The sequence below is a fragment of the Girardinichthys multiradiatus genome, chromosome 1, assembly GCF_021462225.1.
Source record: "Girardinichthys multiradiatus isolate DD_20200921_A chromosome 1, DD_fGirMul_XY1, whole genome shotgun sequence".
NCBI lineage: Eukaryota > Metazoa > Chordata > Actinopteri > Cyprinodontiformes > Goodeidae > Girardinichthys > Girardinichthys multiradiatus.
This window is the reverse complement of record NC_061794.1, coordinates 25,969,023-25,994,394: the sequence shown is the minus strand read 5'-3', so window position 1 is coordinate 25,994,394 and position 25,372 is coordinate 25,969,023. Positions and strand designations below refer to the sequence as shown.

Below are 25,372 nucleotides of genomic sequence, written 5' to 3'. Positions count from 1 at the left end.
ATAAATTATGCATGATGGATCATGCTTTGAATGTGCATGTTAATCACTTGTGTATTTTAGCATTGTTCAGCAACCTTGCTGCAAGGGTCTGTGGCTGTTGTGGTCCGTCTGCAGGAGAGTTACATGTGTTTTTTGGCCTTTTGTGGCTGCATACCATAACTATTCTTTGATTTTGTTTATATAAGACCTCGCTAGTATCTGAAAACCCATTGCATTTTGATGTTTACTTTCCAAACTTCCACAAACAAAAGTAGAGCATCACAGTCAAATGAAATGTATCTGCTAGCTTCGCAGATCTAGATATTAAAACATTTGCCACATTCAACAAGGTATTTTTTAATTAGCAAACTGCACAAAAAAAATGGAAAATCTTTTTTTTTATTGCTTTTAATTTATTATAACATTATTGGCTACAGTTTTTGTAATCGTTTGTCGATAATGTAAAACCTTACCTATAATATTTGCTCCAAAAAACATATTATTAGCATGTTATTATGTTATTGAGTTCATTATATTTAAAATGGCCAGAACTATTAGGTTACTGGCAGACATTAAGGCAATACATTACTGGTAGCCATGAGGTAATTATGAAGCCTTTTGCAGCCTCCAAAAGGTTTTCTTCCAGGCCTTGTATTTGGTTCCATACATCCCCCATAAACTCTGGCCCACTTCTCTGTCCGGTGGGATTCTGAACCCTTGGGTTGAGGGAATTCTGAAGTGTTTCCCCCATACATGTTTTTTTGCATGTAGGCCAAAAGATTTGGTCTCACCTGAAAAAAGGAACTTCTTCCACAAACTTGCTTTGACCCCTTCATGGCTTATAGCAAGTTACAGTTTCTTCATGTCACTCTTCCATAAAAGACAAACTTGTGGAGTTGCCGTAAATTTAATTTAGGGATATCAGAGTAAATGGGGCTGACACTTTTGTGATTTTTATTAGTGAAAAAAATCATGCATCATTTGGTTTCCACTTTTCTAGTTATGCATAATGCCACTGACGTACATATAAGTCTGTGACAATGAGACCATATTTAAAAAAGTTAAATGGGTGTAAATACTTTTGCAAGGCACTTTAAACCCTGAAGCAACTTGGTGTCTTGTGTCACGTCACTTGTATCACTGAAGTGTACATGCTCAGCTAAGGTATACTATATATCGTCTTGCATAGATGCTATAAATCTCAGCCATGCTCAACCACCAAAATTCTTGACATACATATATTCTCACCTCTGTGTACTGTACATAGCTCCATCTTAGCCGACCAGAGCCATCTTCTTCCTCAATAAACCAGGTCAACAAACAAAAAGCAATTACGTTGGGCAGCTGCCGCCTGGGAGCGGGTAATTACAGCGTGGTGTGGACAGCTTCATTCTAAACAGGTACTAAAAGCATCATTAATCATCCTCCCTTTGACATCTCTCCCTGGTCATGTGACCCATGCTGCTGATGAGCTGGGGAGAGGGACCCGCCTTAGGGGGTACACAGCAGGACTGTGATTGGCCGCTTCCAGAAGTCCTTTTAGAGGTCAGCCAGTGAGCAGAGATGACCTGCCAATGACCTTGTATCACTTGACCCCTGAGGGCCCAGGGGTCACCCTCTCATATCAGTTGGAGAGCAGGCAAAGAGGCAGAGGAGAAGACTAATGATACTGAGAGAGAGGGAAGAGGAAAAGGAGTAGGATGCTAAAGGGAAGCTGCACAGAGGATTTTACCAGAGAGGCGCAAAAATGGAAAATAAAACAGCAGGCTTGAGGAGTGGTCGAGCACCTGACCTTTTTCTTTTATATAAAAGATTAAAAATGTGTTTTTACAACACAAGTGCCAGTATTTTTTTTGCTTTGAGTGTTCCATCTGTCTCATTTCCTGTCCAATGTCAGCATGTCCTCAGGTTGACTGAAGAGTCAAATAAAATGATCAAAAGAACCTAATTAGCGAGGGGCAAAAACATCTGTATGTTTGTTCTCTTGATGGTGATCAGTCTTTAACGTAAATGATAAAACAGCGAGACTGCAAAATGTGGATATAACTATCTGAATTCATATAAAGAAAAACATTAATTTTCCTTCCCTTTAAATGGAGCCAAGATGGCGGCTTGATTGACAAAAGTTCATGAACTGTCAACTTGCTGAGCACATACAGTCATGGATGGGTGACTGAAAGATGAAGCAAAAAGACATGTCTGAACGACTGTAGCACCAACGTCTCATCCGGGTAATAGTCCTTCCACCTCAACCGTTCCGCCCCACCCCTTTAAACAGGCCTCCTCCTTCTTCTCTCTCTCCATATGTCCATGAATCTGTCACTATGGCAACCTCACCCCGGGGGCAGAGGAGTAGGGGGTTGCCTTCTTTCAGACAAATAAGCATTGCAGGGTTCATCTATAGCGGTTTGTTTAGGGATCATAATACACTGATGAGAGGTCAAAACATGGGTTCTTGGACACATGTTGGAAATAAGACAGTATGTTGGACTGTAAATGGCTTCTTGCTGGGATAATGTACTGGAAACATATTGGGAAGAGGGGGAAAATTTACATATCGTACGGTTGATTGATTTTTTTTTTTCATTTGGACAATGCAAATTAAAAAGGGCACCAATAACAATGTCCCACATAGGGTTCTGTGAAGTTCTGGGTAATAGATCCCTTACCTTAGGTAGAAAGATTTCACATCATGGGGAGTTTGTTGAAAAGTATATAAGTCCTCTGAGCAATGGAAGACTAACACCTAGACAGACAGTCCTTTGTTTTAGCAGATTTTAGCAATCTGAAACAACTCAAACGGAAAATAATTAAATCAAGTAGATGTTAAGCATCTACACTTTAAGAAGATACCATTATGTTTGGTACTATTTTCTTAGATGAGCAATGCCCATGTCATTACGCTAAAGTTACATTGACCTAGGCTGATGGCTGTATCACTGAAAGCTAGGCGCCTGTCGCTATTAAGCTAGGTTCAATGTCCAGTAAGTTGGAGCTTGGTACTAGGAATGATGTCACTGGGCAGAGAGAGTTGTAGCTGCAGCATCCAAAACCAGTAGGACCAATGCTGCCTACTTTAAAGACATAAGCTGATAAAAATGTTTTTCTCTGCCTTTACTGTGTTCAAGCACAAGAGGAGCACGCTCAACAATAGTCTATAACAAAAGGTTTACAGCACTATGTGTGCCACTGGTTTAATGAGATATGAATGCCAATAAAAGGTTTATACTTCCAACTTTCACTACATTCTGCATGTGTGGAGGCCAAATTAGATACTGAAGTTGAACTTCATGAATTCTTACTTTTAAAGATGGAATTTTAACTTCTTGCTGGCAACTGGGAACTCTGAAAACCTGACTTCTATGAATAAAGAAAACCATTACATGGCTTTAAATGTTCTTAATTTAAAAGAAAATATACAGTAACTCAAATTATGAACTTTTTTAATAAGTGCAAAACTTATACATTTCCAAATCTGTCCTGCGTAAATGTAAGTCCTTTATGGCCCCCAGTCCAGCAGGGGCCTCTAGGCAGTGGCAAAGGCTGCTTAAACCTTAAACTGGCTTTGACCCCTCTAATCAGTTGATCATGAAGCACAGTAAGGTGCCTTTTCGTTTGGCCTTGCCCAAATGAAAGCCTCTGGAAAAATTCAGGTTTGATGTGCCATCATCAGCAAAGGTAAATTTAGCATAGGAAAACACAAATGTTTCAGTTGTGAAAAACAATTCCAAGCCTCATAATGGTATCTTGTGAAAATGTAGACAGTTGATATCTGTATCTGTTTTCTCAGCTATTCAATATCAGTGTACACTGAAGATACGTTGGTGGAGTTATAAGTCTGCCTCGTTACATGTGACTCCTCTGCCTGCCAAAGGTGGAGTAAACTTTTGATTTGAGTGACAGGCTGTGATTTATTCAGCGGAATCAAATATATGTTCCTGTGCTTTTGTGACTCTAGTAGTTCAGAATCAGAATCAGAATCAGAATCAGAATCAGCTTTATTGCCAAGTTTGTACAGACAAACAAGGAATTTGACTCCGGTACACTTTGCTCCCAGTGAAGATTTTTTGTAGTTTTGTAGTTAACCCCGGGTTGAGCGGAGGGATGCCTGTTTTTCGTCGGCTCTAAAAGTCGGTCAAACACCGCCAAATAAATCAGACAAAGTAACAGTTGCAATAGTGGTTTCACTGCATGTAGACCTTATAACTGTGGAGCTATACTTGATTTATTTAGGATATGTAATTTTGGGCGGAAATTGCTTTATAACCCCTCAGGGCTTATCAGGTTAAAAATGATCCAGACTCACAAACAGCTGAATGGGCACGCAGATATAGCCGTTATCCTCCACCAACGTAACTTTGCATAGTAACATGGATGCTGTTCAGTGTGAATGCTTATCATCCCTTAATATATCGTTGTAATATAAACATATTGCAGGTGATTGGTTTTATTGATAAAATCAGATTAGCTGTTTAGGCTTTACACTAACCACAATATGACCTCTCTCTAGGATAGTTAAAAGATCTATTACTGATATTAATTTCACAATCCTCACTGCATGAATTTCATTGCCATCATTAGCATAGCTTGGCTTTGTCTTGTAGTTTATGTCTCAAATGCAATATCAGGAATCTTGAAAAGGGCTTATTGCATTTTTTTTCTCTTTTCCTCTCCAAATTATGCTTATCTGCAACATTTCAAAGGTCAGTTTAAAAAAGTCAGTGAGCAGAAGTCACAAAGACAAGGATGTGTGACAGAGGTTGAGCTTCCTAAAGCCATGCTTCTGCTCATGACACTGCAGTGCAGCTCAAACCCACAGCAACTGAGGTCTGAGGAAATGTGGATTATTTCCATCACAACCTTGACACAGTTTCACCTCTGCGTGCACCCTCCTCTTCTCTTCTCCCTCCTTCCGTCCTCACGGCACTTTCCACCGACTCAAAGGCCCCACCCTAGCCTTCCAATCCCACCTCCACACCCCCAGGAGCAAATTTCCCACTGCAGCCAGAAGTGCTGAGTGCTGCTGTTTGCTGAGTACACAGAAATTCGCTGAGGCTGTAAGCTGTCCCCAAACATCTGCTCCCTGGAGTGGAGGCAAGAGAGAAGACAAGGACCAGACTGGTCTGCAGGCTGCTGAGAGGAGAGGGGGCTCTGTTACATTGTGTTATGTATGGCTTGATGCATGTGTGAGCACATGTGCACGCACATATTTGTGTGTGTGTAAACAATTATTCAAATAGGTGCTTTGTATCCTTTTGAGCGCTTTATTAGTAGCACCTAGGAAACAAAACACATATTTGTGTAATTGTACACACAGGGCATCCAAATGGGTATTTGCACACACTCATGCAGACAGGTGCACTTCATTTCAACTTTCTTGATGCGCAAATTGTTTGGTAGTCAAATATGTGAAAGAGACTGATCAGAAAGACTAATAGTGCGTGAAAGTTCTTGCAAATGAAGAAAAAACAGTAAAATCAGACAAGCAGAAAAACTAACAAAAAAGGAGAGCATTCAAATGATCTATGGCTGTAACAACAACAGAGCTATCTGTAAGTGTTTCGCATTAAGTTAGAAATGGCTTCAAATGATCAATTGATTTCACTCCCCTGAGCTCTGTTGAGGATATTACATGCATATTATGCATTAAGTTAATTTTAGGTCAACTTCACATTAATTACATTGAGCTCAGAAACTTCTATGTGTTCATTTAAAATGTAATGGGAGATATTCTGTAAAGGCACATATATTCACTCATTGCTCATGCCAGTCTGCACACCTCTGGAGAATTATACCAGCTGCCCACATCAGCTAACTTGCAGCAGGATACAGAAAGGGATGGAGGCTTGTCATTAGTCCCATTCATCATGCACTAATACATCACTGGATTTACTTTAATACCTTGTGTGCTTCGTGTTTTATCACAACAATATGCAAGCAGGAGCTTTAATTTTTTTTTTATAAATAATGATAATCATTTAATTATTCATGTGCTTGTTGGTGATTAAAAAAAAATTTTTGAATAAATAGATTTCTGGAGTGGATTTCATCACAAGGAAGGGAAGAGGAAAATAAAGTTGAGGAAAATTGTAAGTTCATTAATGCCAGCACTGTTTCTACCTGTACCGGCATCATTTAAAAAAAAAAAAAATCCTTTTTGTTTTAATCTCATCTTTTTGTGCTAAGTGTGTGTGTGCGTGTGTGCCTGAGAGCACGGCACAGTTGTCAGTCTCTTGAACCAATCGTACATCTTTAGGGAGGAATTACGTAAGGAGCAGAAATTCATCAGGGTTGCACTCAAGAGCATTTGAGCAAAATGTCAGGTCTGAGCAAACAACATAGCTCTTCTTTCATCAGTTAAGACGCAAATGCTGAAGCTGCCGTGGAGTGAAATTAGAGCAATGGTTCACCCAGAAGGAATCAACTTTTTTCCTCCAGCTGCCTTCGCTCCAGCCTTATGATGCACATATATTTGGTTGCTATTTCTAAGTGAATCTATTAAAACTGTGATGAAGTAAGTCTGGATTTGAGAAGAAGTCTCACTGCACACCTGCTGAAAGCATCTTTCTGTGCACATTAGAACCCTGAAGCTCTGTGGCAAAGTAAACATATCTGCAGAAGATGATGAAAGAGTTTTCAGCAGCAAGAGTGGACATAGAACACTGTTTTTATTATAACAAGCTTTAGCATTATATTATTATCGTGATATCACTAAGATAAGCATGATTATTCTCATCCTCAGCATGTTCCAAGTGACCTTAAAGACAGAGGACATCATTGAAGATTTTGTTAAACAATCCAATTCTGCCTATTTTGTTTAGAGAAAGGGAGCCTTAATGGTTTGTGTTTTGCCTAAATGCAAATTTACAATAAATTAGGTGCATCGCTTCTTGAGTCATACTTGCATGCAAAGTTGAAAGTAATTCTGAAAAAAGATGATTTCTAAATCTCCGTCTTGTGATTAATAGTCTTTTGACTTCAAATGTTCTTCAATATTTCTGAAAAACAATTATTTAAAAAGTTAAGAATAGTTATTTCTTAGCTTTTAAATTTCATGTATTTTTTATTTATTTGTTAATCACTAAAATAGAAAATTTTAATATCTTAGTTTCTAAATTTATTTCAACAACAATTTTATTTGAATGACTTGATCTTTATGGCGTTTTGTATGAAACATTGTGAGCTTTATTTTGCTCAATAACATTTTTCTTTATTAATTAACACTTTCAGTCTTCCTCTTTTACTTTGTTTTAGAAATCATTCAGGCAGATATGTGTTAATTAAGCACTAAGCATCTCTAAATATTTGCAAATGTTTTTAGTGCTGAATCTTATTTGTTCTGCCTTAAAATTGTGTAATTTCTCTTTGAAAATAGTCCTGCAAGTTATATTTAGATAACCAGATGGATTAAAATAGTCTTCTGTCCACTTTATAAAGTGAGCCAGAGTCACATTTATTTGGCTTATGAAAATAAGCAATATAGGGCAAAAAATTAGGTTAGTTCTTGGTGGAGAAAAATACATCATCTCCCATGGTGCAGAATTATAATATGAACAATTATCATATGGCCTGGTCCTACTGCTATTCAGCTCGATGAAATATTGTTGTGTGGACATAGAGACCAACACATCAGAACAAAAGAGCTCGGAGTTGCTTGCTGAAAGAAGTCGAATGAAAGAAAAATCTCAGACTCTGAGGTCACCCAAACCAATGGAGCATCTTTCTTTCCAGAGCTACTGACCGGGTCACTCTTGTCTCGAGGCAAGGCGAGGGTCAGGAGGTGAGAGTTGAACTCTGGTGTGACTGCATACATTAGCTTGGCCTCACAGCCCCTGCATGTGTCCACCAAAACAGATGATCAAAATATGACCAGAATGACTTCGACGGATAACCTAAGAAAGTTCAAAGTAATTATTTGTATAAGTTTATTTCAAACCAGTCTAGATTGCTCTCTAGTGATTTGTTTAGGATGTAGCAGCAATAATATCCAGTGCAAAGACGCTAATTGAAAGCTAATCAAAATATACCCTCACAGAGAATTAATGTGGATGATGGCTCATAGCTTGATATTATGAAAGACATTAACATGAATGAAACGGATTGTGAAAGCAGCAGCAGTGTTTAAGGAGCGTGTTTACAGTCATTTACTTTGCATGAAATGAGATGTGAATCTGGGAGGAGTATTGAGCTGCGGGATGTGCTAGTAGTCGCGCAGTTTATTGGTGGATCCGCAAACCAGCAATGGCATTCTTTTTTTATTAACTGTCTCTCCCGCATGAGCTTTCAAGGCCAAATTATCATTTTCAGATGCAAGTATAGAGGCAATAAAGAGCGGAACAGCTCCCGATCGGGGCGTTTTGCGCGTTCCATTAACATGCAGTTAAAGATACATGCAAATGCTCCCTAGATTAGCGCCTCCAATGAATGGATCACAACGGATCGATACGCTAATACTGAGTGCAGTCGATAAATCTCTCCTCCAATTATTGCATTTTAATTTTGTGTGGATGCAGGAAAATGAAAATATTAAAACAGGGAAAACAAGCAGGTGAATATAACACACACGCGCACGTACACACGCAAAGTATCTGCAAACATACAGTGTACACAACAGGTGCATCTGCTGTAGAAACACAATTTAACAGGGCTATAAGGACATTTACATGCTATAAATAGTAATTCAAGGTTCTTCTACAACATATTGATCTACGAACATTTCCTCTGTGATAACACCAGGTTTTGTTGTTAGAAATTAAAATAATCACGTTTAAAGTCCGAAACTTAGATCTTTTTTGGTGTCATTAGGGCCATCTGTTAATTTTCAATAAATACATCTTTGTAATAACAAAGAAACAACGCTGTTCGCGTATCGTGTATTATATATATATATATATATTATATACTATATATACATATATATATATGACTGCGTGAGCGTGTCTGTGTGTGTATTTGTGATTAAATGTTGCCTATAGATTTTGAGTTTCTCAAAAAATATGAAAGGGACCTTAGATAAATATGTCTGGCGTCCATCTGGACAAAAAAACATGGTTCCTGCTGATTAAAACAGGCCATATTTAAGTAAAATCATCTCCTGGTAAATGGTCCAAAATAATCAAATAGCCTCCCAAGGATTTCCACGGTCAATTAAAGAAGTTTGTATCTTCGTTTACATTGTGCACACTGGAGCACAATGAAATGGCATTCAATTTTAATATTCAAATCAGAGTTCCCAGTCTGAAGCCAGTAAATGACAAATCGTTTTCACTCGTTCTTGCATGAAGAGAGCCTGCCATCACGTTTCTCGGGAGTACAGCATCCAACGTGGTAAACAAATAAAGGTGAAGCCTGATTGCAAACGATGCAAACACGAATCAAAACATCTGCCTGCAGCCTGGCGCCATCGCTCCCTATAACGCTCGATAGTTACAGTTCAGGAGTTCAGGGTGAGGCGCACGTTTTCCTGGTCAAGCCCGTCCTGCAGAGGACCCCGGGCGTCCGAGATTAGCCCGTCCCGTTCTAATTTCTTCTGCTTCATGCGTCTGTTCTGGAACCAAACTTTCACCTGCGTTTCACTGAGCCGGAGGTTGCCGGCCACCTCCACCCGCCTGGCCCGCGTCAGGTACTTGTTGAAGTAGAACTCCTTCTCCAGCTCGGTCAGCTGCTTGGTGCTGAAACTTGTCCTTGGGGGTCCGTTCACGGCGGCGCGGTCAGCCGGGCTTCCAACCTCCTCCACGCAGAGGCCCGTTGTGAAGCCACCGCAGGTCAAGTGCATCCTGCCTGGGAACAGAGGGCATGGACCCGGTCGTCAGCATGATCATTGAGGCGAATCACAAAAGAAGCATAAAAACACTATTGAATTCAATTATGCACAGACTGAAAAGTTTAAATAAAAAATTAAAACTTAGCTAAACAGAAGTCTAATCTAAAAAAAAATAAAAAAAAAATACATAAATTCTCTGCAGTATGAGTGAATGGTGTGGGGGGGTGGGGTGGCTTAGATGATATGAAACTGATTTGTGAGCGCTGGCTCAGAGCCAGCTTGTTTCCACGCTTTGAGCCATAATTCTGTCTGTATAACAAAGATGTATTTCAGAGAATTATCAACTTTAAAAACAGCCCATGGGCACATCACAAAATCTTTCTGAAGCTGTGGGAGCAGAGCGATAAGAAATTTACACACTACTGTTGTCTAAAGTGGAAGGCACAATAACAGACATATCACAGTTCAAGGCTTGCAAGTAAAGTTTGAAAAGCCCTCAAAACTTTGAATGGACACTACTCATTTACTGTAGGGCTATCAGCATTTTATATTAATAGATCATCCCATTGTTCGGGAAAACTGTGCTGCATCGAAAGTTGGGTGATTCACATAACCGTGTTGCATTAACAGTCCATTAACTGTATTCATCTGAATCATTTGTTATTTGCCTTTGGGTGCTTTTTTCTGTGTCAATGACAGTTTAACAGTTTACAAATCCGTTCAAACGCTGCATAATGACAAATGCCCCCATTTTGTGTCCTCTGAGGTTTCTGGGTTACACATTAAAGTATCATCTGTGCTACTTATGTCCAATGAATGACAGGGACTGCAGCTATATCTTGATTTTTCATCGCTGACACTGTGGCTTGTCTTCTGTGCCTCTGAGAAAATGTGCTGCTGCTTTTGGTGCTGCTGCAGGATAATGGAGCCAGGTGTGGAGTAATTCCTCCCAGCACATTTCATTGAGAGGAAGGTTAACAGGCCTCCAGCCACTTGCAATAGCACAGCAGATGGAAAGGTCAGTTATGGGAGAAATGTCAACATCTGTGTTTAAAAAAAATGAATGGGAAGATAACTAAGCTGCACTAGGAGGCAGTGAATATGAGTAACCGATACACAGAAGCTGTTCGTAATTAAGAGCCTTAGCTTTCAAGAGTGCAAATCACATGCACATTCTGATTAATGGCTGCAAAGATAATAGAATTGATGCCAGCCAGAAGGCATAAGAGAATCAAACTAAATATTTGAGGAATGACTTGCACGTTTAAAAATAGCCAGCCAGCAAAGAGAATGGAAGGCCCCTTCTAGAGCTAAGGAGAGCAAAGAAGAAAAGGGTGATAGATCAATACACATTGCCTCAGTCATCTGGGCATCCAGCCCACAGTAATTCAGGTGCTGTCAAGGCATAATTGAAGAATGACGCACAGGGAGTATATACTCCGAGCTAGGAGATCAGGTTACAGCAGGTCTTCAGAGGCCTTTCAACATGGAAGAATATATCCAAGACTTTAGCTTTTGTGCCAAAAAACAATGCAACCTCTAGAGGAAATCACACTTTCACTAATGGTTTTTTTACAAGTTACATAGCCTCGCTAATGAGCTACTCCTACAGATCATCTCCTTCTGAGAGATACAGAAAGAGGGCAGAGATACTAACAAAGCTGGGAAAAAAAGTGAGATTTTTCTGTGGGTGGTTGTCAGCAAATGGGTTTTTCCAAGCGCAAAGACTTGACTCAGATGAGCAGTTCTTGTAATAGAAGGATGGAGTAACTTTCAGACCAAAACAGGATGTGGTTGACAAATTCTACTATTCTCATGAATTTATCACCAAAATGAAATAAATGGACATTAAAAAAAACTTAGTTTTCATAACAGGGCACTAAAATTTAACAGTGTTTAAATCAGCTGTTCTCCAAATTGGCCTTTTAATGCACCATGAAGGTGATCTTAAGATGATTACCAGAAGTTAAATAAAATTCAAAGAATATCAGCTTAATTCAGCTTCATTGTCACAAAACAGAAAAATCAGTAGTCTAAAAGCGATGGAAGTGTCATTGATGCTGTTTTTAATGTTTTTATGCTTTTGTTTAATTGGCTTATTAGCAATGTCTACACTTCTGCTGGTTATTATTGGGGTAAAAGTCACCACGGAGTTGATTTTGTGGGTCATAGGCTAAAACGTTCAATACGCATGTTCACAGAAATGTTTGTATAGGATTTGAAATTGTACTCCATAATCAGAGCTGGCCCCCAGGCCAGCAAGGGCCCCCAAAGATAATAGATCTGACAAAATAAAAAATTTGGATTTGGATTTCAAACATTTCTTTTGCAGAGTTTATTTATTTTTTTTATGTAAAATTGAAATTTGTTTTGGGTTTCAAGAAAATAAGACAACAGAATACAGAATACAAATGTTCATAGTTTTACATTAGCTGACATAATTTCTGCTGTGTTTTACTGCAACATAGTTAGATTTCAATGTAACTGCAAACTAATCAATTAATTAGCTGGTACCTCCTTCCCAACTCTGTGTTTGTATTCTTCAGGTGTGGCGTGTTTAGCCCCTGTTGGTCAGAGGCTAAAAGTTCTGAAACATCAGGTTCCTGTCATATTTTTAATGAGGATGTTCACAAATACACACTATAAACCCATTAAAATCAGTTTGGATTTTTTTCAGTTTATCTGAGCCAGCCTGGGGTACAAGCAAACAAGGCTTCTGCTTAGGGCCCCCCAGGCCAGCAGGGGGCACCACATCAATTTTTGTATTCATCAATTGGGGTCCAAGGGTATTGCCAAGCTTACTTTGTGCCTCAGAGGCTGAAAGGTTCTGAAACACCAGTTTCATTTTATATTTTTAATGCAGAAGTCTGCAAATGCCAATTATAAACCCAATAAAATGAGTTTTGATATTTGTCAGTTTGAAGGTCAAATAAAAAAGATTTCCCCAAAATTAGAGCCAGCCCAAGGCATAAGCACCCTAAGCTATGGCCCCAAGCCAGCAGGGGTTACCAAAGACTGCTGCACCTCCAACAAAATATAGAAATATAACATTATACAATTCCAATAAAATGTCAAAGTTTTAAAATCCTGAAAATCTAAACTGCACGTTTATTTAGGATTTATTTTGAAAAATGACACATTTGCAAGTTGAGATCTTTCTGAGGAAAATATTCATAATTTGAGTTATGTCAATTTAATGTTGCTTGTTTAATAATTTCTGCTGCGTGTATCTGTGCTTTAGTCATGTTTCAAGAATAAAGAAACTGCGAACTAGTTAATAATAAATAAATAACAAATGGTATGTCCTTCCTCAAACTATTTTTGTATACTTCAGTCGGTATTAATTGAGGTCCAAGTTTGCCACAATTGTTGTTTTGTAGATCAGATGCTAATTGACTATAATTTGTTGAGATTTTTGTCAATTTAAAGCCCAAAATGTAGGGTTTTTCTCCACAGTCAGAGGTCCAAGACATATGTTAAGTAATCTGTGGCAAACAGAATATAGGTTTAAAAACTTTCAATTTCTAGTTTGTTTAAAAGAATATATATAAAACAATTAACTTCTGTAAAAGTTAGCATTGTGTTTACAATAACTGGCAAATATTCTCTAGCTGTTAAATATTCCTAGTTTTGACATTCATGCTAACTTTCTCATTTCTGCTGTTTTATGAACCTACAAACAGATCAATCAGTTCTGACTCTTCGTTGAAATGCTGTACTTTGAACACAACTGAAAGATAGCTCAAATGAGCAAGTCTATTATGTATATTGACGCCCCCAAATGAAAATCTGCTTTGGGCCCCGTAGTAAAGCATAATGTGCACCATCACCCCCTTAACCCCTAAAATCCTAATTTAAGAGCATGCAACCGAGGTTATGGAATGATATATTTTGGTTTCTTCATTCCAATGTAAATGTTGTGTACGTGTTTCAGAGGAGCTTTAAAGGCCTAAAGTGGGTTAATGAACCCGAGAGTTGCAGCAGGCTGAGATCACCACTGGTGTATATATCCCTCCAAGCAAAGATTTATGACACCCCAACCCAGGGACAGTGTCCAGTCAGTCAAGTGACACTATTGATCAAGTGAAGGATCTATATGAGATACCATCACTCACACAAATTTGAGGCATTTCTTCTGATTAGCATCTGATTGGATATTTTTAAGACCACGGGGATATTGGTATTCTTCTTCAGGCTCTCTGCCCAGGACTTATCAGTCAATGAAATGATGATCTGTGACAGCAATTATGTTAAAAAGGTGGACATATGTAAAGGTGTTTCAAACTGAAATCAATACACAAGAGCTTTCATTACAAACAGACAACTAATCAATACTCGGGGAGCAATCCAGCTTACAAGAGTAAGTTTTACTCAACTTCCTGGGAATCTGGACAGGCAGCAGTGTGTTGCATTATTCAAAGTCTGCTGGTTAGTAAGAGGTGGGGTAAATAATTTATCACCCTCTCTGGGCTGAATGTACACTGAGGCTGAGCAGGGCCTTTCTCTGTGCTTCACCCTCCCTCTGTCTGTACAGTCTGCTGCGTGGAGCAGGAGGTGGAGCAAAAGAAATGAATAACTTAACATGAAACCGTTAAGGAAATGGTAACTGACCCTCCATGTGCATATTCAAATGTATCCTAAACAGTTACGTCTGGTACTGAAACGTTTTGGTTTGAGTTTTTTGGTCTCGAGAGAAATTTGTTTTTGGTGACGCAAAAATCAGGTCAGATCTTTTTGCTTTTTATTTCAAGATTAAAACTTTAACCAAACTTTCTCAGCAATGAACGAAAGTTTCCATATATATAGAAACAAGTAGATAAAAGCATAAACATTCGCTCAATAACCATTAAAATAAACTTACTTGTTCGGCGCTGACTCCTTTTCACCCTCATCCACTCAAAAGTTTTGCTCCTGTCATCCGTTGCAGCTCCATTACAGTCCGAACTTTCCACCGCGGCTCCAGAATAAAAAGATGAGCCAATTTCCTCTGCAAGTGATCCAAAACAACAGTGATGCGTCTCGACGATCGAGTCTCTGCCTCCCGGAGAGCCCTTTGCCGTGCACCGCCAGGTGACGCGGGAGGAGCGAGGGGAGGCCGGTGTAGGAAAGCCCTCCAGAGACCCACATTCCGGTGGGAGAGGAAGAGGGGGAGGATAGCTAACCGAAGGGGTGCAGAGAGTCAAATAAAATCCAGGAGCTGCCTCCACCTCCAGTTCAGGAGACCTGCCGCCCAGGTCCAGCACTGTGACCTCTTTTGCAGAGAGTTGAGGGCGGTTTTCCCCTCCTGATAGAAAGTCATTATCACCTTTCCCCTGCATAATCATTGGACGGGAATGCAATTCATGCCCGGCCTCTCTTGCATCCACAGCCACGCATGGTCAGGCGGCTGGACGGGGCGTGCAGGGAGGACATTCCTCAGAGGAGAACCATGCAGTCCCCCTGATTGATGGAGATGACGTGCCCTCCCGGTCTCGGCCAATAGCCGGACATCACAGTCATCAGGCGAAGGCGACGTTGAACCGGCCGAGTGAGCAGGAAAATGCGCACGACCTGAAAGGAGACTATTAACAGACACGAAAGGGCCTTCAGTAGCCTTTCACCTGTCCGGACAGGTAAGCCGTGATGTCATCAGCACTCAGATAAAGTTATGTTTTAAACAAAATCTTTGTGAAAAAGATTATTTATCAAGGTAACAATAAAAAAGTTTCCCCCCCTCAAAGCTAAATTACCATGATATAAGACCACATTGAAGCAGCTAATGGATTATGTAAATGTGCTAACTCTTTTTGAAAAAAAGAAAGAAAGAAAAGAAAGGAAAAAACAAAACGAGGCCCTGTACGAAAAAAAAAAAGCCCCTGGGTCAGATGTAATGGGTTCAGAGGTCAGGCAACTGGTATCTGGTAAAAGTTCAAGAGCGACAGATTATTTATTTATTTATTTTATACTTATTTTGTAGGTAATTGTTTCACAACATAACACTTGTCCACTTTGTAGTCAGGGATTTAAAGAATTAATAGCTTTCAGTGACTGTACATTTTGGAAAATGTATTTATATTTTGAAAATGTGGGACTATTGGACAGTCATTAAATGGTAAAAAATGTAAAGTTAAATATAATATAATATAATATAATATAATATAATATAATATAATATAATATAATATAATATAATATAATATATAGTTTAAATAAAACATGCTGACCTGCAGCTGCAGGTCAGTGTTGGGGGGAAAGAAATGAATGTGAAAGAGCACCAAAGTGCAACTCTAACCTACTTTCAAATCAGTGCAAATAACTCAAATGAATAGAACATACAAAATATAAAATATTTTTTAAAATATCATTTTATAAATACAAGTAAAGTGTATTCATTTAAGAAAAATGACATTTGATGACCCTTTAAACCTTTACTCATTACCATGTTTTATTTAACTTTTGTTGTTTTTAGTCATGCTTCCCTTGATTTTTGAGGAGTAAATTAATAAAGATTTTATTTATTACTTGTATGTGTTTTGATCGTATCTATTTAATTTAGCCATTCTTTTGCAAATAATTTCAAAGTAATATGCAAAATACTTAATGTATTAATATAACAAATATAAAATGAATTAATAAACCAATTATCATATTAATAATAATAATAATAATAATAATTGTTATTATTGTTATTATTTTAGAACATTAACAATTGCTTGGATACACTTTGGAGCGTCTTATCCAAAATCCCTTTACCTTCCACTTTTATTTTGTTCATTTTTTTTTTTTTATTTCAATATTTTCTGTCTTTTAAGTTTGTAGTAATTACAAAATAATTCAGCATAATGAACAACTCGTACCGCACTCTTACAACGCAGAAATATGGTCTCAGCTGTGGGAGTTAATGGGATTCTACAGGCAGCGATGTGCTGAATGACTGAGTGCAATATATCCCCCTCTCTCCGTACATTTGCATGGCGAGCGGATCCATCTTCGTGTCAGCTCGGAGGTTACCCAGGGTTCACGCGTTCGCTTGTTTCTCTCCTCCGCACTCAATAAATAAATCTCTGCAGCTTTCTGTTTACCGCCTGAATATAAATTTGTTTGCAGTCGATCGAAGACCTGTGCGGAGGTATTAGAAATTGTATTTCTGTAATGGCTTTCAGCAGAGGAAGGAGGGGGTGGGAAGAGGCTACACAGAGAGAGAGGAGGGGAGAGGGGAGGGGAAAAATAAAAATAAAACAAGTGCTCGCAAGCTCTTTTTTTGTATTTTAAAAACTGGCAGAAGCCTCATTCTGTTATGCCCCCTTTATGCCCCTGATTACATTTAACATAACATGTTTATATCATATGACAATAATGGCAATCTATTTACATTCCTGTCATATATTTGATTTGCAAATCTAAGGTTTTGTTTTACATAAGAAACACATTTTGTGCAATAAAACATCTTTAGATGATATTTTTGAACCGCTTGTGGCTCCCTTAACACAGCAGACACAGTTTATTTTCATTAAATGAGTGCATTTCTTTATTCTGCATGAAACAAACACTTATCCAAACAATTTTTCTCTTACGAAATATTTTTCAATCTCAACAGAAGGAATTCTATTGATTATTTAGACAGCCACTGGTGCCTCCAGAACATTAATTATTGGGGGGCCCAATAATTAATTTGAGGTAGCAAACCCAAACATAACAGAATTTCCAGTTTTAATTGAGGTATGTTGTTCTGGCTGAACTTGAATTTTCTGTTTTTTTTGTTTTTTAAAGCAACCTCCTTGAGATTTTTTGAACAACCTAATTTTAGGTTCATGTTTTTAATTACACCTATATACCAGAAATTGGCTGATCTGATGTGTTGGAACATGTTAAAAAAAAAATGTCTCTAGGATTTTAACATTCATTCTGTAACTTTCCTGGTATCATTTGAGGGTAAGAAGTGAGCAACAAACCTTTAAAAAGGAGTGAAAAGGTAGAAAGAAAGAAAGAAAGAAAAAAAGAACAATTGTGGCTCAGTGAAGCTTGTCCTTCCTTCTCCTAAACTCATAAATGGAAAGTATTATACATATAATCTAATTTACATTGGTGCCCATTACCTCATCCCCAATTGCCCCAACCCCCCAGCCCCTTGGCGCCGCTGTTGACTGCAGGTGAGGTAAACATGGCAGCTCCTGGTGGCTTTGTCAGGATGCTGGAGGAGGGAGAGGGTATTGACTGACGCTAATTTGTTCTGTGTCCACAGACCTATGTGTGTCAATATGGAGTCAAGGTCCTGGGATCAGCCCGGCCGTGCTCGGATTACCTCCTCAGCTTGCCCTGAACCCTGCTGACATTATTGCGCTGTGGCCGCTGTTGACACAGACCTCTGCAATAACATTGAGCCTCATCATGTGACAGGTCTCGACCCTTATAAAACTGAGAATTGACCAGACTAGCGTCCAGATTTGTAAAGGCAGGTGGTGAGCTAAAACGTGGAGAAGATGACAGCCATCATTGCCTGGGTTTATGTTTGTTGTGATAGAGCTGTTACACAGTATAGGGACAAAGAGACACAGTGCAGGTGAAAACACTGAAATGGGAAACAAAGGGGGAGAGCTGATATAAGTGAACCACATTGACCCGTTGAAAGATGGCTGCGTGATTGATAGGGCACATCTGCTTTCCTCATGTATTGACATTTTTGAAAAATTGTGATGTCTATTGAAAGGTTTAGCTTCGCCCACACACAATCCTGGGAATACAACTCCAAAACAAAGGAAATTAATCCACGCACAGCAGGAAATTCTAATAATTGTCTTTGCTCCATTGCTGAATGATATGAAATCTGTCACAGTACATGCAGCATCATCATAAGTCCAATGCAACTACTCCGCAAATGGCGAGGGACATCACAGACAAAGGCATTGTACACACAAAGCTCAGCAGTGTGAAGATAAAGCAAAGCCTGCCTAATACCAGGACCCTTCCACATCTGCCTGCTGTATGTACAGGTCCTTCTCAAAAAATTAGCATATTGTGATAAAGTTCATTATTTTCCATAATGTCATGATGAAAATTTAACATTCATATATTTTAGATTCATTGCACACTAACTGAAATATTTCAGGTCTTTTATTGTCTTAATACAGATGATTTTGGCGTACAGCTCATGAAAACCCAAAATTCCTATCTCACAAAATTAGCATATTATTAAAAGGGTCTCTAAACGAGCTATGAACCTAATCATCTGAATCAACGAGTTAACTCTAAACACCTGCAAAAGATTCCTGAGGCCTTTAAAACTCCCAGCCTGGTTCATCACTCAAAACCCCAATCATGGGTAAGACTGCCGACCTGACTGCTGTCCAGAAGGCCACTATTGACACCCTCAAGCAAGAGGGTAAGACACAGAAAGAAATTTCTGAACGAATAGGCTGTTCCCAGAGTGCTGTATCAAGGCACCTCAGTGGGAAGTCTGTGGGAAGGAAAAAGTGTGGCAGAAAACGCTGCACAACGAGAAGAGGTGACCATACCCTGAGGAAGATTGTGGAGAAGGGCCAATTCCAGACCTTGGGGGACCTGCGGAAGCAGTGGACTGAGTCTGGAGTAGAAACATCCAGAGCCACCGTGCACAGGCGTGTGCAGGAAATGGGCTACAGGTGCCGCGTTCCCCAGACCTGGGCTACAGAGAAGCAGCACTGGACTGTTGCTCAGTGGTCCAAAGTACTTTTTTCGGATGAAAGCAAATTCTGCATGTCATTCGGAAATCAAGGTGCCAGAGTCTGGAGGAAGACTCGGGAGAAGGAAATGCCAAAATGCCAGAAGTCCAGTGTCAAGTACCCACAGTCAGTGATGGTCTGGGGTGCCGTGTCAGCTGCTGGTGTTGGTCCACTGTGTTTTATCAAGGGCAGGGTCAATGCAGCTAGCTATCAGGAGATTTTGGAGCACTTCATGCTTCCATCTGCTGAAAAGCTTTATGGAGATGAAGATTTCATTTTTCAGCACGACCTGGCACCTGCTTACAGTGCCAAAACCACTGGTAAATGGTTTACTGACCATGGTATCACTGTGCTCAATTGGCCTGCCAACTCTCCTGACCTGAACCCCATAGAGAATCTGTGGGATATTGTGAAGAGAACGTTGAGAGACTCAAGACCCAACACTCTGGATGAGCTAAAGGCTGCTATCGAAGCATCCTGGGCCTCCATAAGACCTCAGCAGTGCCACAGGTTGATTGCCTCCATGCCACGCTGCATTGAAGCAGTCATTTCTGCAAAAGGATTCCCGACCAAGTATTGAGTGCATAACTGTATATGATTATTTGAAGGTTGACGTTGTTTGTATTAAAAACACTTTTCTTTTATTGGTCGGATGAAATATGCTAATTTTGTGAGATAGGAATTTTGGGTTTTCATGAGCTGTATGCCAAAATCATCCGTATTAAGACAATAAAACACCTGAAATATTTCAGTTAGTTTGCAATGAATCTAAAATATATGAATGTTAAATTTTCATCATTACATTATAGAAAATAATGAACTTTATCACAATATGCTAATATTTTGAGAAGGACCTGTATATGCTGCAGCTCTTCTCAGCTCCAGTGAGTCAAGAGCCTCGGCATCGGCACAATCCCAAACATCATGACAACAAGTCATCAGTCATCTTCCCCCTGAGCTGCTGTGCACACTTGTGTGTTTCCGGCATTCTTACTGTGGGAAATGAGCAGGGTTAAACATGAAACAGGAGGAAATGCTCATCACTGCAGCTCAGTGTGTAATATTCTCCTTCATAGCACAGTGTTAGCTGCAGAGAAAGAGAAGGAGTTGTTTGTAATATTCTTCTTCTTGCTTAAACATCCCCTGCTTGTTCACCATGCAGATCAGCAACCTGCTGCGCTTGCTTATCCTGGTTAATAACAAACGACTGATAGAGAAATGACACCAGATTAGTAAATTAATAATCAAAGACTATAGAGTGTAAGAAGGTTCTTATCTTCAAAGATCTCTTAGTCTGACTTCTTTAAGAACTTTTATGGCTACACGCTGTTTAAACAAAACAACAAATCATCTGTGTCAGCTTGTTCCTGCTTGGCACCAAGGCTGCATGGTGTCCACAAGCTAAATATTTAAACCCCACACATATTGTTCAAGAGCTCCGCAACTCCTACAGAGGGATTTTTTGTGCATCATTTAATCCAAAACTGAGCCATACATTTCCAGTCTCTTTGCAATCCAAAGTAAAATTAATGTTTTACAGCACAGCATGAATTTAATAAACCAGAACTCAGTAAAACGACTGTTTTAACACAGTTGTGTTTATTATAGGCAGCATAAAGAAAGAGGCATTTTGTGCAATGTCTCATGTTTAAGCTTGTTTGCAATTAGCTTATTTTCCTGTGTGTCCACTGTCCCAAAGAACCCCATGCTGCACATTAATAATAACAATATCTGCAAAACTCATCAATTTTTTATTTCCTAAAACACTTGTTTTTGTTTATCTCTGCCCAATTTGTAGAAGAGTTTTAAATGCAAACTATTTGTGGTGCAGCTTGCAGGGCTTGTGCTTTTGATGAAGGCAATAAAACATTTATTGGACAGTAAAGCAGAATTATTACACTTTAAAAGATAATAATTTCCCATTTTACATTATAAATAATCCACTTGTATGAACAAATATGTACTAAACTGCCAGTTTATTAGGTACAATAGGGGAAACTATTGCAATCTAATGTAACAGTACAATAAATCCTGCCTTATAAAGATGAATTTATGTTGAAAGAGATTCAGAGAAATGTTAAATCAAGTGTCTGATTCTTATTATGAATGTTGTCAATTGTACAGCTGTTAAATATGCTAAGTTTATGATTTTTTATATAAAAAGATGGTTAAAAGGTTTGAAATAATAAGTCATGTCTAGAACATTAGGAAGGAGAATTGCTTTATCAGATTTAGGTTATGTAGTCTCAGTCCACAGGTGTACCTAATTCGTTTGCATATTATTGCATATAGTGTAATGCTACTTCTTTCAAACTATTATTGTAGCGTCAGAACCTCAGAGACTAAACTTTCAGCAAATTCCAGACACAATTCATTAGAATTATTAAACATTCATGGCTCCTATTTTGAAAACCTGCTGGAAGTTTAAATACTTATTGCCAAAACGAATGATTTGATCAATTTCTGAAGCTTCAAACAATCTATGTGAAACTTTATAAGAACTGTGTCAGATTTTATATCATGGTTGCAAACTTTTTGGTCAAACACAAAGTAATGTGTTTTTGCTATTATGCTCTGAGCAGGTTCTTGCATAGGGTGTAACAGCACAGTCCCTGTATGGGTTCCTGTACAGTCCTGGTACAGTCCTGGAGGAACCCATACAGGGACTTTTAATACCAATTCTAAAATCCAAAAACAGGTTTGCTGTTTTACTTGCTCAACATATGAACATGTACAGGGGCATCTCAATAATTTTAAAAATCATAGAAAAACTCATTTGTTTCAGTAAGTCAGTTCAATTCAAAAAGTAAAACTCTTTATATATAATTATTACACACAGATAAATATATTTCAAGCTTTTAATTCTGTTAATTCTGATGATTATGGCTTACAGTGAATGAAAACCCAAATGTCAGTTTCTCTGAAGAATAGAATAAGGCTATAAAAGTACAGAAGTCCTATGGCTCGATCATGATGAAGACTGCTGACTAGACAGTTGACTCCATCAAACAGGTGAAGATTAAAAGGTAATTGCTAAAGAAGCGGGCTGTTCAAGAAGTGCTGCATGCCAGCATGCTAATTGAAAGTTGAGTGGAAGGAAAAAGTGTGATAGAAAGAGGTGAATTATTAAGAGGGGCAACCACAGCATTGAAAGGATTGTAAAGCAAAGTTTACTCAAGAGTTTGGGAGGGATTCTCTATGCATGAACTACAGCTGGAGTCAGTGCTTAAAGAGCTGCCACACACAGAAGTGTCCAGGGAACTGTTTTTAGCCATTCCTGAACAAGACACAACATCAGAAGCATCGTCCCTGGACTATTTTGCAGTGGTCCAAAGTCTTATTTTCAAATGAAAGTAGATTTTTGCATTTCATTTAGAAGTTAGGTCTCAGAGTTTCAGGAAGAGTGGAGAGGGAGAGGCTGCTTGATGTTCAGTGTAAAAATTTCCACACTGATGATTTGAGGAACTGTCATCTGGTGGTGTCGGCCCACTGTGTTTTATCAAGTCCAAAGTCAGCACAACTTCTACTGGGAACTTTTTGAGCATTTTATGCTTCCCTCTGCTGACAAGCTTTATGGAGATGCTGATTTTATTTTTCCACAGGATTTGGCACCTGCCAAAAATACCGATACTAGCTTTAATGACCATGGCATCACTTTGCCTGATTGGACAGGAAACTGTCCTGAACTAAACCCCACAGAGAATCTATGGGGTATTGTCAAGAGGAAGATGAGAAACACAAGACACAAAATAGCAGACAGCTGCTATAAAAGCATCCTGGGCTTCTCTAACCCCCCTCTTATTCCTTGAGATTCTTCTATACATGCTGCTGTAGCTAATATCAGCATGCCCTTTATGTTTGTGTAATTTAAACCAAACGAAGGTGTGTATTGATCAGATTCTGTGTAATGAAGCCATTGGGATTTGAATATTTCCTGGCTGTTCAATACTAGTCAAAATATGACATTTAGCTGACTGAATTTTGTTCATTCATTTTTCCAGAGTTCTTCAGAGCGGAAACTTCTCTCTAGCAGGTGACTTCTGCCCTGCTGCACAACTCGGCTCTGCCACCAACAGCTGTGACACCTTCATCACCAACTTACCTTTTTATTGTCACCGATCATCCTTAACTGGGACGCATTTAAAAAGCCGTCGATCTTGATAATGCCGGGCCATAATATGACATTAACAGTTGTAAGAGATTCAGGAAGTCAAATTTCCGAGACAGATGAGTCGTAGCAGGTGAGTTATCATCCATCTACCTGAGCGATGCTGGGGCTTCTGTTCCACACGAAGGAGCAGACAAATAAATAAAAGCCATAAAGGTGACACAGGAAATTGGTACTTAACAATCATCTTGAGTAACAAGGACCCCGTGAGTGTGGTGGGCAGCAGTAACGGATGTGGAAGGAAAAGACTGAGAAGGTTAACAGGTCATAAAAAGAACAAAGCCTCCTTAAGGGACGACATTAAAGTTTGGGGTTTCCCTCCTCTGTGGACAAAAGCTCTAGTCAGTCATGGTCACTTTTAGGGAAGTGCCATCTCTGTGATTTTAAACAATCTAAAAGAAAAATTACAACCTTGAACTGCATATATCTTACTTTCAGGACTGCGTTTAAAGAAACATGCTCACTTTCAGCTGAAGCACATTTGCAGACTTCAGTGCTACTTTTTACATTATGTCACATTTTAGTTAAGGAGTAGCTTGATTGCCTAAAAACTTTCTCTTATGGGTCAAAATATGCCAAATAATTTCTATTTTATTCATACAGAGATTTAAAGATGGTCTTTTTTTAGAGGTTGATGTTTTGCTTCTCTTGCAGGGTGTGACTTTTATAAATGAGGGTAACCCTCCTGCTGTTTTTAAAAAATACTACAAAAAACACACGACGTATAAAGGTTACATAAAAACTACCATAATTACAAAGCAAAATTAAATGCCCCTTGTCCAGTAATGTTCTTCATCAAATGATTCCTTTGAAATGATCAAGTCAAGTTCTTAGTTTACTTACTTATTTTGTTTTGAAACATGGATATTTGGAGCTTGGTTAAGATAAAATGCTGCACCAGCAAAGGAACAAGGGCATCCTCCAGAGAAGTTTGTAAGGGGTGCACACCAACCCAAAAACATCAAACTTTTTTGGGATTTATTTAGGCATGTTGTTTGAAGTTTAGGTTCAATTAAATAAATTAAAATAAAAAGATCAGTTGGTAGCACTGTTTCATGGTACCAAGAAGGTCCTGGATTCAAATCCCAACATGGGGTGTTTCTGTATGGAGTTTGTTCTCTCCATGCATGTGTGGGTTCTCTCTAGATTCTCAAAAACATAATAGTGAGGTTTATTGGTTACTCTAAAATGTTCTTGGGTGTGTGTGGATGGATGTTTCTTCTGTGTGTCTCTGTTTTCCTGTGACAGATTGGCTACCTGTCCAGCGTGTACCTCACCTTACACCCAATGACCGCTGGAGATAGGCTCCAGGCCCCCTGTGACCCTGCAAGGAAGCAGATATAGACCATGGATGGAGGATCCTCTCAAGTCATTTTTTTAACTCTGAAAATTGATGTTTTTTGTATAGAACATATATTTGATGTGCTAGAACATGCTTTTTAGCCCCCACAAAATTGAGTGACCATAGAAGCTTGCCCTGTCCTCTCTCTCAATTCATGCATACCGAATATAATGCATGTAGGACTGTGAGGGGCTGGCACATTTTTAAGGGTGGACATTTCACCCCTGGCTACACCTCCAGCTTCGTGGTTCCAAAATATTTTGCATATTTATTTTTCCTTCTATGTTCCTAAAATGTTTTAGGTTTAGTTGGGTGCAAAGAAAAAACGCTGTGATTATGTAAATTAGAATCCTATGTTTGACTATACTGCCAAAAAAACAGATAAAGACTAAATATCTATGTTATATATTTTATATAAATACATCTATATTGTTTAAAACTGA

At 38.9% G+C, this 25,372-nt stretch overlaps 1 protein-coding gene and 1 long non-coding RNA gene across 2 annotated transcripts; one reads left to right on the top strand and one right to left on the bottom strand.

Moving 5' to 3' along the window:
* Positions 1–910: 910 nt before the first annotated feature.
* On the bottom strand, positions 911–15,343 carry LOC124868796 (homeobox protein Hox-A1-like). The gene is made up of 2 exons (XM_047366417.1): positions 14,604–15,343; positions 911–9,759 (listed from the first exon to the last, which is right to left on the bottom strand). Exons 1-2 carry the CDS (start codon positions 15,064–15,066, stop codon positions 9,413–9,415), a joined length of 810 nt encoding a protein of 269 aa, XP_047222373.1. The 5' UTR covers positions 15,067–15,343; the 3' UTR covers positions 911–9,412.
* Positions 15,225–25,372, top strand: LOC124868855. The gene is made up of 3 exons (XR_007038423.1): positions 15,225–15,354; positions 17,964–18,118; positions 23,421–25,372. It is a non-coding gene; the product is annotated as an uncharacterized LOC124868855 (long non-coding RNA).